The 14,321-nt window shown below is 44.3% G+C and overlaps 1 protein-coding gene across 6 annotated transcripts in view; it reads left to right on the top strand.

Moving 5' to 3' along the window:
* stan (Protocadherin-like wing polarity protein stan) overlaps positions 1-14,321 on the top strand; it is a 116,474-nt gene that overhangs the window by 97,253 nt on the left and 4,900 nt on the right. For all 6 annotated transcript variants that reach the window (XM_076409364.1, XM_076409359.1, XM_076409361.1 and 3 more), the window contains exons 3-10: positions 3,013-9,390; positions 10,826-11,025; positions 11,083-11,479; positions 11,532-12,297; positions 12,354-12,498; positions 13,394-13,612; positions 13,674-13,894; positions 13,945-14,280. In XM_076409364.1, the coding sequence (XP_076265479.1) occupies positions 3,084-9,390; positions 10,826-11,025; positions 11,083-11,479; positions 11,532-12,297; positions 12,354-12,498; positions 13,394-13,612; positions 13,674-13,894; positions 13,945-14,280 (8,591 nt within the window). In that variant the 5' untranslated portion in view covers positions 3,013-3,083. The remainder of the gene's footprint in view (positions 1-3,012; positions 9,391-10,825; positions 11,026-11,082; positions 11,480-11,531; positions 12,298-12,353; positions 12,499-13,393; positions 13,613-13,673; positions 13,895-13,944; positions 14,281-14,321) is intronic.

Here is a 14,321-nt window from a genome sequence, read left to right as displayed (position 1 = left end):
AATGGCTGGTTAATGATAACTACAGAGATTACAAAGAATTTTACGCTAAATCGAATGGTTATATAATAATTTTAATGTATTTTTTAAATTTATAGAATAGAAATAGTATATTCAAAAAATTAGTGAGTGGATATGTTAAAAATTATAAATTATAAAGCAATTTGACATGGACTATAAGTTTATTTCCCCTCAAAACATATATTTTTATAGTTAATAAAAGTTACGCAATACAAGTTGATGAAAACTGAAACCATCTTAAATTCAGAAAAAAAACATCTTAAATCATTTCCGATAGTGATTTAATTGACGGAACAAAAGAAAATCAAACCACGTAACATAAATATTTTTATTGTTCTTCCATCCAATACAAAAGTACATATTTTTCTGACGATATTTCACACGAATTGGAAACACTAAAAGTTATGACGCTATTATTGTCCGATGTATTTATTGACCCATTATTTTTATTAAAATTGGTTTGTCCTATAGGTTCTCCGATAAAAGTACACCGAAATAAACGCATTATCCGAAAATATCGGAAATAATATAATCTAGTGCTTTGCGAAATTGTTCTTTGTTATTGTAGAAAAACCATCAGGGCTAGAAAGCATTGAAAGAAAACGTTAAATATATCTTACATGTTTTTCGGACTGTAATTTACTGTCTTTTTCTGTGTGTTTTCCTTCATTATCTTATTTCATCATCATTATGAATATTCGCTGAAATTATAAAAAAAGATTATAGATTCCGTATATCAAGTTTTGTTGTTTTTATTACATCGTACATTAGATGTAATTAGTAGTCTTAATTTACAAGTTAATTTATTACTATTGTTCTGTTGTACTTGCATCAATACACAACAAAGACGAAGTACGGCATAAATATATCAACATATAAGTGGTTTATAGCTAAATATTTATAGCCTAACACCTATTATAGACTATGGAAGTTCGTGTGGTTTGGTCTGCGTCAATCTTCTGATTTCCTACATGTTGTCCAGTAGCTCTTTTGTTTCTACGTTGCTGTGATTTAGCAACCTTATTTCATGTTTTAACGCGAATTCTTGGATAACTTCGTGAATCCAATTGATCTCTCAATTCTTCATTAGCTACGTAACGATATAAATTAGTAATTAATCGAAGAACTTTGTTTTGACAACGTTGGATTGCTAGATCATTTGGCGTTTTAGTGTAACCCCATATTTTGCACCTCATAGGCTTTATGATGATAACTGATAACCCATTTTCTTCTCTAAAATATACCTTGAAATGTATTTTCGTTTCATTGTTAGCGGTTAAATAGTGTTAACATACTACCTTAAGTTTCTTTTTTTAATACGAAAGTACCTTCACCTGCAGCATTTTTCATTTAACTATATAATTTTAAGAACATTTTCATGGTGTTTCGTAGATTCGAACTTCCTAGGAATTTTAAGTGGTTATTCCAACAGTATATTGTTATCAGGTGAACATATCTGTTTTACGTAAAATAGAGGTATTCTCATAGTTTAGTCATCGCACAGACCTCTTTAAGAATATCGTAGTTTTAACTCGAAATTTTCTATGTTGCATACCCTCAGAAAGAATTGTTTTAATTATGTTTATCGCCACTCTGCATTATAACTTGTAATATTATAACAAGTGAGTGCTGCTCACTCAATAATGTATATTAAAAGCTGCAACAATGGTTTGAATTATCGCATAGACCGGTGTGTATTTCTGTTACTTATTTCCTAATACCTAATTATTGGTATGACCTGATTAAAATTTCCTTGTTATGTTTCATAAGTGTTGAAATTTGATGACGATGACCTGAAGTAAGAAAAACGTTATTATAACTTAGAAATAGAATTTGCATTAATTGCAAAACGCAACTTGCAACAACTCACCAACTTATTGCCCACCTGGTGTTTTCTCTTGCATCCACAACTGGTCTTAAAGTTAATGTAAAAAAATGAAACGTGTTTTATAGAAGCATCATTTAGTTTAGATATTTATATCCTCTAACGGATATGTGTCGCTTTTTCTCTCACTTGTATTATTTATTGCTTCGTTTCGTATGCAACCTGCACCAACGCCAGCCAGCTAATTGCTCTCGGTTCATTACGTGTTATACCTATCAGCGTCAATAATATTTTTCCGAGAAGATGAAGCCGTTCATGCAGTTAAATACATGGTTTACAATATGTACGATTGTGTATCTGTTTTGTAAGTGCCATTTTTACAGGTGATTATGTGTTTTGAGAAACCGAAAACGCATATATTTCTTCGAATTTCGAAGCCGCAACAGCCCAAGCCACCATATGGTCGTTTTGTGTAACGGTATCTCTTGATTTTATGGAAAAATGAAATTTATTTCACAGAATAACCTCTGGGGCAAAACGTTTGAAATATGGGAAACAGCAGCAGCTACTAGTGGGCAATTCCTTCGGGTTCATGCTAAACGAACTAATTTTTTTGTAAAAAAAAATTCAATGAATTAATTGTATTCATGATAATGAATTGAACATCAAGTGTTAAAACTCCAGAACATATACTGATACGTATAACTGATATGTTCTCAGTTTTTTCACCTCATAGACAAAATAATGGACATAACAGGATATAACAGGTCAATTGAAAAGTTCCCGGCCTAGGACAATGAATTGGGCTTCGAATTGCTTCCTCATCCACCGTATTCTCCAGATCTGGCCCCCCAGTGGCTATTTCCTGTTCTCAGATCTCAAAAGAATGCTCGCTGGCGAGAAATGTTCGTCGAATGAAGAGGCGATCACCGAAACTGAGGCCTATTTTGAAGCAAAGGTATCGAAAAGTTGGAGAGTCGCTATAATCAGTGTATCACCCTTGAAGGGAATTATGTTGAATAAAAAAAAATGCCAAAAAAATGTGTTTTACTATGGTAGCCCGGGGACTTTTCAATTGACCTGTTAGACTAGAAGAAATTGAAGTTGCAAACACATATTATTTTTAACCAGTGTGACTTTGACCTCTAATCGATTTTCTCTTGTTTCAGCACCAATGACTGCTGCTGATTGGGATAAACACAAACACCGAAAGGATAGAACATGATTGATACGGTAAAAAATGATCACGCTCTGTACTCTCTTGGTGGAGAGTAATTCCGTCGCGAAGCTACTGGCCCTGGTCGCGTTTCTTCTGTGCACCAACATCGCCAGCTCCTACTTGCTGCTGGTCAACGAGGACCAACAGCCCGGAGATGTCATCTTCAACGCGTCAGTGTACAGGTTGGGATCCGACCGGCTCTACCGCATCAACTACAAACGCTCGGCACCGTTCGTTCAGAGCCTCATTCGGGTCGACCCCAAAAACGGTCAAGTATCGCTGCTGGAGTCGCTGCATTGTAACGGGCTGTACTACCCGACCTTGTTCACTGTTCACATCGACTCGATGTCGAATAGAATAAGAGACATAGATTATTATAGCTTACCGTTAAGGATATTTATCACTGGAAAAGACTGCACCGATGACGTGGAGGAGGACGTCGGTTATCTGGACGAGTTCAGTCGCGAGAGACGAAGCTCCAGGACCGATCTGTGGAATCCGTTCTCGAACGCTCACCCATCGGTCAAACAGAAGATCCACGAGGCCAAACAGTGGGTATCGGAGACTTACGCGTCGTTCGCGATCCCTACTGCCGGCAGGTGGCAGAAGATCTGTCTGAGACAGTCGCAGTTCATCAACTCCATCACCAATTTCCTCCCGTTGACCGTCCTGGAGCACTGCACGGTGACGTTTCACTATGTCAGCGATGATCGGTTCGAAATAGAGAGGAGTCAGGGGGACTTGGTGGCCAGCAAGGACGTCTGCATCGTGGAGCCTATGTGGAAGGTCGCTATACTGTTTACTACTCAGTGTGGCGGCGTGAATCTGCTCAACTCAGAGCACCGACTGAAGATCGTGTACCATCACCAAAGATTTAACGATACCGATATAGCCAAGAGGGTACGGCGAGAGCTGAGGAACCAGTCGCCTTTCTTCGAGAAGCATCTGTACGTCGCCAGCGTGTTGGAGGAATGCGAACCTCCAGTTATAGTCACCACCGTCAAAGCAAGGGACCCCGAAAACAGCCCCATAACGTACTCCATGACCAGTTTATTGGACTCCCGAACCCAGGCCATGTTCGATATCGACGCCAAGTCGGGAGTGGTCACCACCAAGGTCCAACTGGATCGGGAACTGGTCGACGTTCACTATTTCCGGGTCACCGCGCTCGATGACAGTTTCCCGCCGCGCTCCGGTACCACCATGTTGCAGATCAACGTGCTGGATGCCAACGATCACAGCCCCGTGTTCGAGATGACCGAGTACGACGCCAGCGTTCGCGAGAGCGTCAGCGTCGGTACCACCGTCATCACCCTGAAGGCCACCGATCAGGACCTAGGCAAGAACGCGGAGGTGGAGTACTCGCTGAAGAACATCAACGGAGGCGGTACCGCCAGCGAGGAGGAGGACAGTCAGGCCTTCAAAATAGATTCGAAAACCGGCGTAATCACCACGAGGAGCTTGCTGGATCGCGAGACCACGGAGGTGTATACTTTGATCGTGGAGGCATCGGATCTGGCGAGTCCCCAGACGGCCAGACGTTCATCCTCCGCCACCGTGGTGGTGAACATACTCGACGACAACGATAACTACCCCCAGTTCTCCGAGCGGACCTACACGGTAACCCTGAACGAGGACATCAACTGGAGCGACAACCCCGTCATAGCCAACATCAAGGCCATGGACGCCGACCAGGGGGTGAACGCGGTCATCCGATTCGCCATCATCAGCGGAAACACCCAGTCCCAGTTCGCGATCGATAGTCTGACCGGGGACGTGTCCTTGGTGAAGCCGCTGGACTACGAGACGCTGCGGAACTACCGTCTGGTGATCAGAGCGCAGGACGGCGGTAGCCCCGCCAGGTCCAACACCACCCAGCTTCTGGTCAACGTGAAGGACGTGAACGACAACGCGCCGAGGTTCTACACGTCGCTGTTCCAGGAAAGCATCCAGGAGAATGTCCCTGTCGGGTATAGTATAGTTAAAGTGCAGGCTTATGATGCTGACGAAGGTCCCAATGCCGAAATTAAATATACTATATCACCGAGAGATGCCACGGGTGGGAGTACGGACGATCTTCCTCTAGCGGTGGATTCGCATTCGGGTTGGATCTACACGACCAAGGAACTCGACAGGGAAGAGCAGACTAAATATATGTTCCAGGTGATAGCGTCGGATCAGGGGGTACCACCGTTGTCAGCTAGCGCCAGCGTGGTGATAACCGTGCAGGATATCAACGACAATGACCCGGTATTCGAACGGAAAATCTACGAAGCCGTGGTTTCGGAGGACGATCCTCCTGGTACTCCCGTCTCCACGGTGGTGGCGACCGATGCCGATGAGGACAACAAGCTTCATTACGAGATCAGTAACGGGAATACCAGGGGAAGGTTCGCCATCACGTCTCAGGGGGGCCGAGGTGTCATCACCGTAGCTCAGCCTCTGGATTACAAGCAGGAGAAACGATATATCCTTACGGTGACGGCCTCGGACTCCGGAGGGAGAACCGACACCACCACTGTGTACGTCAACATCACCGACGCCAACAATTTCAGTCCGGTTTTCCAGAACGCTCCGTACTCCGCTAGCGTCTACGAGGACGCCTTGATCGGTACCACCGTTCTGGTGGTGAGCGCGACGGATAACGACGTGGGGTTAAACGCCCAGATCACGTACTCCCTCGGGGAGGACGCCGGTACAGATTCGGCCTTCACCATCAACCCCCAAACGGGCGCGATCATAACCACCAAACCCCTGGACCGGGAGACGATTTCTGGATATTTGCTCACCGTCACGGCCAAAGATGGCGGTACTCCGTCCTTGTCGGATACTACGGATGTCGAAATCTCCGTCATCGACGTGAACGATAACTATCCCCAGTTTAAACAGGCGGCGTACTCCGGCAGTGTACCCGAGGACGCTTTGGTGGGTACCTCCGTGGTGCAGGTCGCGGCCACCGACGCCGACATCGGTCTGAACGGTAGGATTCGGTATACTCTGAGCGAGAAGGACCAGGAGGACGGTTCTTTCGTCATCGATCCGGCCAGTGGGGTCATCCGTACCAATAAGGGTCTGGACAGGGAATCGGTGGCTTATTACGAGCTGGAGGCGTACGCGATAGATCGCGGATCACCGACTCTAAGTAGCTCGGTACCGGTGACCATCCGAATCGAGGACATAAACGATTCCCCGCCGGCTTTCGAGTCCGATAAAATCGTGATGTACATCGCCGAGAACAGTCCCATCGGTTCCACCGTCGGTGAGATATACGCCAAGGATCCTGATGAAGGCGTGAACGCTATCGTTCAGTACTCGATCATAGGCGGCGAGGATTCTCATAGTTTCTCGTTAATCACCCGTCCAGGGTCGGACAAGGCGGAACTACGAACCATGACCGAGCTGGACTACGAATCCCCGAAGAAGAAGTATGATATCGTGATAAGAGCGGCTAGCCCGCCACTGCGCAGTGATGCTCACGTCGAGATCATCGTGACGGACGTCAACGACAACGCGCCGTCCTTGAAGGACTTCCAGGTAATCTTCAACAACTTCAAGGACTGTTTCCCGACCGGACCGATCGGTAAAATCCCGGCTTTCGACGCGGACGTTTCGGACAAGCTCCATTTTAAGATACTGTCGGGGAACAATGCTAATTTGATCGCCCTGAACGAATCTTCCGGTCAGTTAGTACTGTCCCCGCAACTAAACACCAACGTGCCTAAGATAGCCTCCATGGAGGTATCGGTATCCGATGGAGTCAACGAGGTGAAGGCCCTGATGCAGCTCACAGTGCGGTTGATCACCAAAGAGATGCTGTACAATTCGATCACCGTCAGACTGAACCAGATGACCAAGGAAGCGTTCCTGTCGCCGTTGCTGGGCTTCTTCGTGGATGCTCTGGCGGCGATCATCCCCTGTCCGAAGGAGAACATATTTTTGTTCAGTATACAGGACGATACGGACGTGAGCGCCAAGATCCTCAACGTCAGTTTCTCCGTGAGACGTCCGGATACCCCCAAGGAGGAGTTCTACACGCCCCAATTCCTCCAGGAGAGGGTCTATCTGAACCGGGGCGTCCTCGCCAGGCTCTCTACCGTTCAGATACTGCCCTTCGATGATAACCTGTGCGTACGGGAGCCTTGCTTAAACTACGAGGTGTGTCTCACCGTGTTGAAGTTCGGCAACGCTTCGGGCTTCATTAACAGCGACACGGTGCTCTTCAGGCCGATCTATCCGGTAACGACGTTCTCCTGTCAGTGTCCCAGGGGCTTCACCGGGTTCCGGGAACATTACCTGTGCGACACCGAGGTGAATCTGTGCTACTCCTCGCCCTGTCAGAACAACGGCACTTGTAAAGTGAGAGAGGGCGGCTATACTTGCGTCTGTCGCGCGGGATTTGTCGGCGATACCTGCGAAATCAAGCTGGAGGAGGGGAAATGTCTCGACGATAATTGCAAGGGTATCGATTACACCTGTAACCCGAAACCAGACAAGGGTAGATTCGTGTGTGATGACTGCGGGTTCAGCTCGGACGCGGAACATTATACCTCGACCTGTCAACTGAGAAGCAGGAGCTTTACGAAAAGCTCGTTCCTGACGTTCCCCAGCCTAAAGCAGCGGCATCGGTTACACGTTAAATTAAGTTTCGCCACTCAGGCCCAAAACGGCTTACTTCTGTATAACGGGCGATACAACGAGCAGCACGACTTTATCGCCTTGGAAATCGTCAGGGGGAATTTACAGTTCTCGTTTTCGTTAGGCAGCAGTGTTAGCAAGGTGATCGCGACCATTCCCGGGGGAATATCCGACGGGAAGTGGCACTCGGCGACCGTAAGTTACTTCAACAAAACCGCGACGGTGTCCATCGACGACTGCGATACGGCTCTGGCGGTAAAACACGGTAGGGACCTCGGAGGTAGGTGGGCTTGCGCCAGCTACGTCGAACATACCCTGGAGGCCCGTTGCGCGTCCATCACCGAGACCTGCCACCGATTCCTCGATCTCACGGGACCCCTACAGCTAGGAGGACTGCCGGTTTTCTCCTCCAAGTTCCAAATACAAAATCACCACTTCGAGGGCTGCATCTCCGATTTCCACGTCGACTACAAAATGATCGATTTGAACACCTTCGTCACGGATAACGGTACCTCCGTCGGGTGTCCCCAGAAGAGGTCGTACTGTAGCTCGGGTCCCTGTCAAAACGGGGGCACCTGCCTGGAGGGTTGGGCGGTATTCAAATGCAAGTGCCAGGAGGGATTCGGTGGCAGAGACTGCAGCGAGAAAATTGGCCTCCCCTGGCACTTCTCCGGGGACGGCACCCTGTCTTTCAACCCCCTCCTACGTCCCATACAGTTACCCTGGTTAAACGCCTTGTCCTTGAGAACTTTACAGGAGGACAGCTTCCTGATGTCCATCCAAGTCGGACAAAATAGCTCTGCGGCGATATCCTTGCACAAAGGCTTCCTGAACTACGCCTACAACGGCGAGACCTTAAACCTCAACTCTATGTACCTGTCGGACGGTGACTGGCACCACCTGGACATATCCTGGCTAGGTACCGAGATCAAATTTTCCATCGATTACGGCGAATTCGAGAAGTTCGTCCCCTTCTCCGAGAAGATCCAGGGTCTCTACATGGGGAAGATACTGATCGGCGGCCCCGACAACACCTACACCAGCTTGAACGCCGGCTATAACTACATGGAGGGTTGTATCCAGGATGTCCGCATTGGAAATCACCAGACCGTTCTCGCCAGGCCCACCGTCAGCGAGAACGTGGAGGAGGGTTGTTTCCCCATGACCGAATGTCAGACCCAGTGTCCCGACGCGTCGGACTGTAAGGTATCCTGGGGGAAATCTCATTGTGAGTGTCATAGCGGTCACGTTGGTCCCCTTTGCGTCCCCGTCTGCACGGTGAACCCATGCGAGAACACCGGTACATGCCAAGAAAACCTTTCGGATTTGCGGGGTTACGAATGTCGTTGTAACTCGTCGGATTATTCGGGAGATTACTGCGAGATACAGCAGGCGCAGCCATGTCCCGCTAGCTGGTGGGGTTACCCGGTATGCGGACCGTGTCATTGCGATGTAGAAGCTGGTTACAATCCGGATTGCGACAAAAACACCGGGAAATGTCACTGTAAAGAGAACCATTACCAACCGAAGAACTCCAAGGAATGTATACCGTGCGAATGCTACTCCATGGGGTCATATAGTGGACAGTGTGACCACGAAACTGGTAAATGTCGATGCAAAGAAGGCGTCATCGGACAGAAATGTGACTCCTGTCCAAACTCCTACGCAGAAATCACTATAAAAGGGTGCGAAGGTAAGTTATATTAAAACTACAACATATCAGGTGTACCGGAAAGTCATTACCGGTTTTTCTAACAGATATTACGCTTAACTTTGTAATGTTTAACTTAAATTACGAACTGTTAAACCTGGTAAAACAGTTACTAGTGATCACTACCGATAACAAATGATCAATTTAAACCATGCATAAAGCAAAACCGTACAAGAAAGCCTTGAAAGCACTTGGATGGGACATATTATCGCACCCGCCGTACTTTCCAGACCTCGCCCTCTCCGTAATCCCAACCAGTAATCTTTTCGCATCAATGGGACACGCGCTTGCAGAGCACCGCTTCGCCAATTTCGAAGTAGTTGGAAAATGGCCAGTAATTAGATGTTGAAATGGATAGAGCATGCTTACAAACAAACAAAACAAAAATTTATAGAACATGTTTTGATTGATATTTATATGAAAAAATTATCAAAATACATGCAAGCACCTAATGGCTTTTCCTAAAATAGTTTGTTTTTAACCCCGTAAACTTTTAAGCCCCTTCGTAGTCTGCGCGTTAAATTACGTAAATCCATTATCATACGATTAAAATTAATTGTGAACACTTTTTTACAACTTGTAGAATTCGTTATTAGCGTAAAATTAATTGCCTCACATGTATGACTTGCTACCTTTTGATTGACATCAGTAATCTGCTTTGCAAAATTGATCCTTGGTATGCTACAGAATTAATTAATAAAATAAATGTATTTAAACTTTACACCATATATTTAACGGCACAAACTTGGTATTCGGACGTGTGGCTCGCATAAAATACCCATGTGTAGGTGCGGACATGAATCACAATTAATTATAGAATTCCAACATGTAAATAAATACATATATATATTTTATTTTTGGATATATTTTTCTAGGGTATTATCTTATATCTGTCGTATTATACCGAACTTATGTCGAAATCTATTTTATAATGGTGCATCATCCGGGACTTTGTCCCGCCTGACTACCATTTATTCCGATCTTTTATGTCAATGATATAAAACTGACTTCGAAATAATCTTGTAAAAAACACTTTATTCAGTGCTGTTTTCTTCAATAACTAGGATTGCAGTGTCAACTGCAAATGTAGCAATAACATTTTCACTGAATGTAGGCAATTCCCGAGTATACAGCAAATAAAAGACTGGCTCCAATACACTTGCCTGTGGCATACTTGCTTGTATTTCTCTCAAGCCAGAATAGGCATTTTCATATTTGACTCTGAAGTATCGGTCAATTATATATGATTCTAAACGTTTTGAAGATTAGTCAGGAAGAAGCATTTTAATTTTATGCTTTAAACCCTCATGCCAAACTTTATCAAAAGCTTGAGCAACATCTAAAAATATTATAGAACCTGCTCAATAGTTTAATCAACATCAGTGTATAAATATTTGCTAATGTTTGTCTCTTCTAGTCATATATGACGGTTGTCCAAGGTCATCGGCCAATAATATCTGGTGGCCCAGAACCCTCTTCGGCCAAGAAGCGATGGAATCCTGCCCCAAGGACGCTCACGGAAGGGCGTCTCGAAAGTGCGACAACGACTTAGGAGGCTGGCAACCACCCGACATGTTCAACTGCACGTCAGAGAGATTCGTTGAGCTCAGAGAACAAGTACGACGAAAAAAAACGACATCATTACTGTGTAACACAAAATAATTGTATTTTCAGTTATCTAAGATAGAATCCGGAGAGCTTTCGCTGAATACCTTCGTCGCCATCAAGCTGGCCCACGATCTGAACAAGGCAACCAACAATACACGCGATCTCTACGGCGCTGACGTCTTGATAACGTATGACTTGATTAAAGAACTTTTAAACTACGAATCAAGGGTGCACGGGTTGAATTTGACACATAGTCAAGACAAAGACTACATCACCAACGTCGTAAACTCCTTGAACGTTGTATTGGTGGAAAAATATTACAACCATTGGAGGAGGATCAAGGAACTCACCGGAGATAACGTCGAGAATTTAATCAACATGATGGAGAAATATATTGGCATTCTATTGGAGAGCCAACACGACACTTACACAAGTCCTTTTGAGATTGTATCCCCTAACATGGGTAAGTACCATCGATCGAATATATTATCACACCTCTGTATCTTCTGCTTTAGTTCTAGGTCTTGATATAGTTACCCCTGAATCTCTGTACGGTTATGAACCCGATCTGACTATTCCAATATCATCTGGAGGACAGTATACCACAGAAAGCGTGGTTCTACCTGATACGTCTCAGTTCCTACAGGAAAACAAGTTCCAAATCCAGGGACCTCTGGTTGGTTTCCCCAAATATAACAATTACCTCTTGGATAAAGCGAAGTTCGACCAAAACACCAAGGTGTTCATTCCACTGTCCTTACTGGGAATCAAACCACTGGAGCACGGTGAAATAATAACGAAACACACACTGCCAGGTGATGGAGCCATAGTCAGTTATATACAGTACAAGCAGGCTGGAGCCTTATTACCGAAACTGTACGACGAATCGGTGGTACGAAGATGGGGGGTAGACATCACCATCGGCTCCCCCCTGATATCGATCGGCGTTCTTATACCAGAATACGTAGATGCGGTAGAGTCCTCGACCCATTACGATCAGAATTTCGAGGATATCAAATTCCCGGAGATAGTTTTACCCGAAGACAAGTGGACGAAGAAGGCTTACCTTGATCCTGAAGTGAAAATAAACGAAAACGACGCTCACTACTTACGTTCGAGAACAAGACGCGATAGGGACGTCCGCAAGAAGCTGTTGTATAGAAACTTATCAGGAATTCCTCTGAAAGTGCCGGTGAGACTGCAGATTTGGTTGAGTTCGAACTATACTATATTCAACGAAAGATCTAATCCTCAATGTGTCCATTGGTCTGTGGCTAGAGGGTAAATGACTTCCATTGGTTTTGTATCAAACATATTATATGACGTCTTAATTACAGATTTGGAGAATGGTCCAGGGTAGGATGCCGTACAGAACTGGAAGAGAACTGGTTTGATACTGTGAACGAACATTCCCTAATAGTTAACTGCAGTTGCAACCACTTGACCACCTTCGCTGTATTAGTAGACGTTGTTGACTTAGAGGTATGACAATTTTACGTATATTTTTTTTCAAATAATGAAATTTTAAATGCGAGCTAAAACTTCCCAAATCTGCGCATGACGTAGTTGTTTTGGTGGCACTGGATAGTTGGGTAGTATGGGTACAGGTCTTATCAATACATCATTTTAATAATTTTTGAGTAATAACCAGGCATGCTATGGTCTGTCGATAGTGTCAGGGCCTGTAATTTAATTATATATCGCTAAGTACTCAAACAGGTTGTATACATTAATTCCAAAGCAGACAAATATTGTAAGGCAGAACCAGCCAGTATAGTTTGAATATCAGTAATTTATTCACAGCAATAACATCATTCTAATGTAAGTTTTTACAGGGTAAATAACGCTGTTGATAACATTTGAAGTTAAGATCTCATTTGTTTTGATAATTATATATATGAGTTCTTAATAATTTTCTTCTTTCATTTACCAAATAATATACAATGTTTAATCATACAACTAGACAGAAGGAAATGGGCTCCTAAATCAACTCACTGAACATTCACAGTTGTTCACTGCTGATCATATATTCTAAAAATACAAAAAAAATTAATTAAATCTAAGCCAACAAGACTCAGTCAAATCCCACCAAGGTTAGATTATGATAGACCAATATCAAATATCTGTTTTTTTTTTGTACATACAATAGCTCGATGATCAAACATTGGAACATATTTGAGTTTTTACAGCCTGCTATGTGTGTTATGGTAAACAGAAATTTCAAGTCAAAAAGTGACGTCAATGTTTCGTAGCGCTTCTGATAAGTGTTTTAATAATCTGTCTATAAAAGTCACTGTAAATCAATATTTTAGTAATTCTCTATTACACCCATAGCCTATAAATCTTTAATATACCATCAAAATGATTTATATTTCAGTATATACCGGAACCATCATTATTAGAAGACATATCCAGTTATAGCTGCTTTTCCGTATCCCTGCCCCTTCTACTGGGAACGTATCTGATATTGGCTTTAATACGCGGACTGCAAACTAATTCCAACACAATACGGAAGAACCTAGTGCTCTGCGTTTTCCTCGGGGAACTCCTCTATTTCGTCGCGCTGAAAGCCAGGAAGACGATGGTTTCCATCGAGGTAATCCAATTTCAAAACTAATTTAGTTCGATCTTTCGTATCATAAAAAATATCATTTCAGTTTACGTGCAAGATCGTAGCCATCGGGCTTCATTATCTGTGGCTGGCGTCCTTCTCCTGGATGTTGGTGGATGCTGTGCATCTCTACAGGATGTTAACCGAAATGAGAGACATTAATCACGGACCGATGAAGTTCTATTACAGTATGGGTTACGTGGGGCCGGCTATTGTGGTGGCCTTGTCAGTGGGTGTCAGAGCTCATCAATATGGCAACTACTATTTGTAAGTATATACTCGTGGTTGTCATCAATAAAATCATCACATCTTTACAGTTGTTGGGTGTCCCTGTATGAGAGTGTGGTGTGGAGCTTAGTAGGTCCCATATGCCTCCTGACATTCTTTAACTTGGTCATACTGGTATTATCGATAAGAGCCGCCTTCACACTACAAGATCACGTGTTGGGTTTCGGGAACCTGAGGACTCTGCTGTGGGTGTCGGTCATAGCGCTGCCGTTGTTGGGGGCAACTTGGGTTCTGGCACTGTTAGCGGCGTCCGAACGCCATCCCCTGCTGATGCCCGCGTTATCATGCGCCGTTTTGGTTCACGCAGCTTTCTCACTAGCCGGTTACTGTTTCGCGAACAATCGTGTTCGACAGAATTTATTAAGGTAACTTGAAACATCAAACATCAAAATAACACTTATTGTTT

This window comes from Rhynchophorus ferrugineus, unplaced genomic scaffold, assembly GCF_030347505.1.
Source record: "Rhynchophorus ferrugineus isolate W39M unplaced genomic scaffold, kcgeb_rfMv2 rfM7, whole genome shotgun sequence".
Classification (NCBI taxonomy): domain Eukaryota; kingdom Metazoa; phylum Arthropoda; class Insecta; order Coleoptera; family Curculionidae; genus Rhynchophorus; species Rhynchophorus ferrugineus.
Note: the sequence above shows the minus strand (reverse complement) of the source record. Positions and strands in the feature narration are given on the sequence as shown.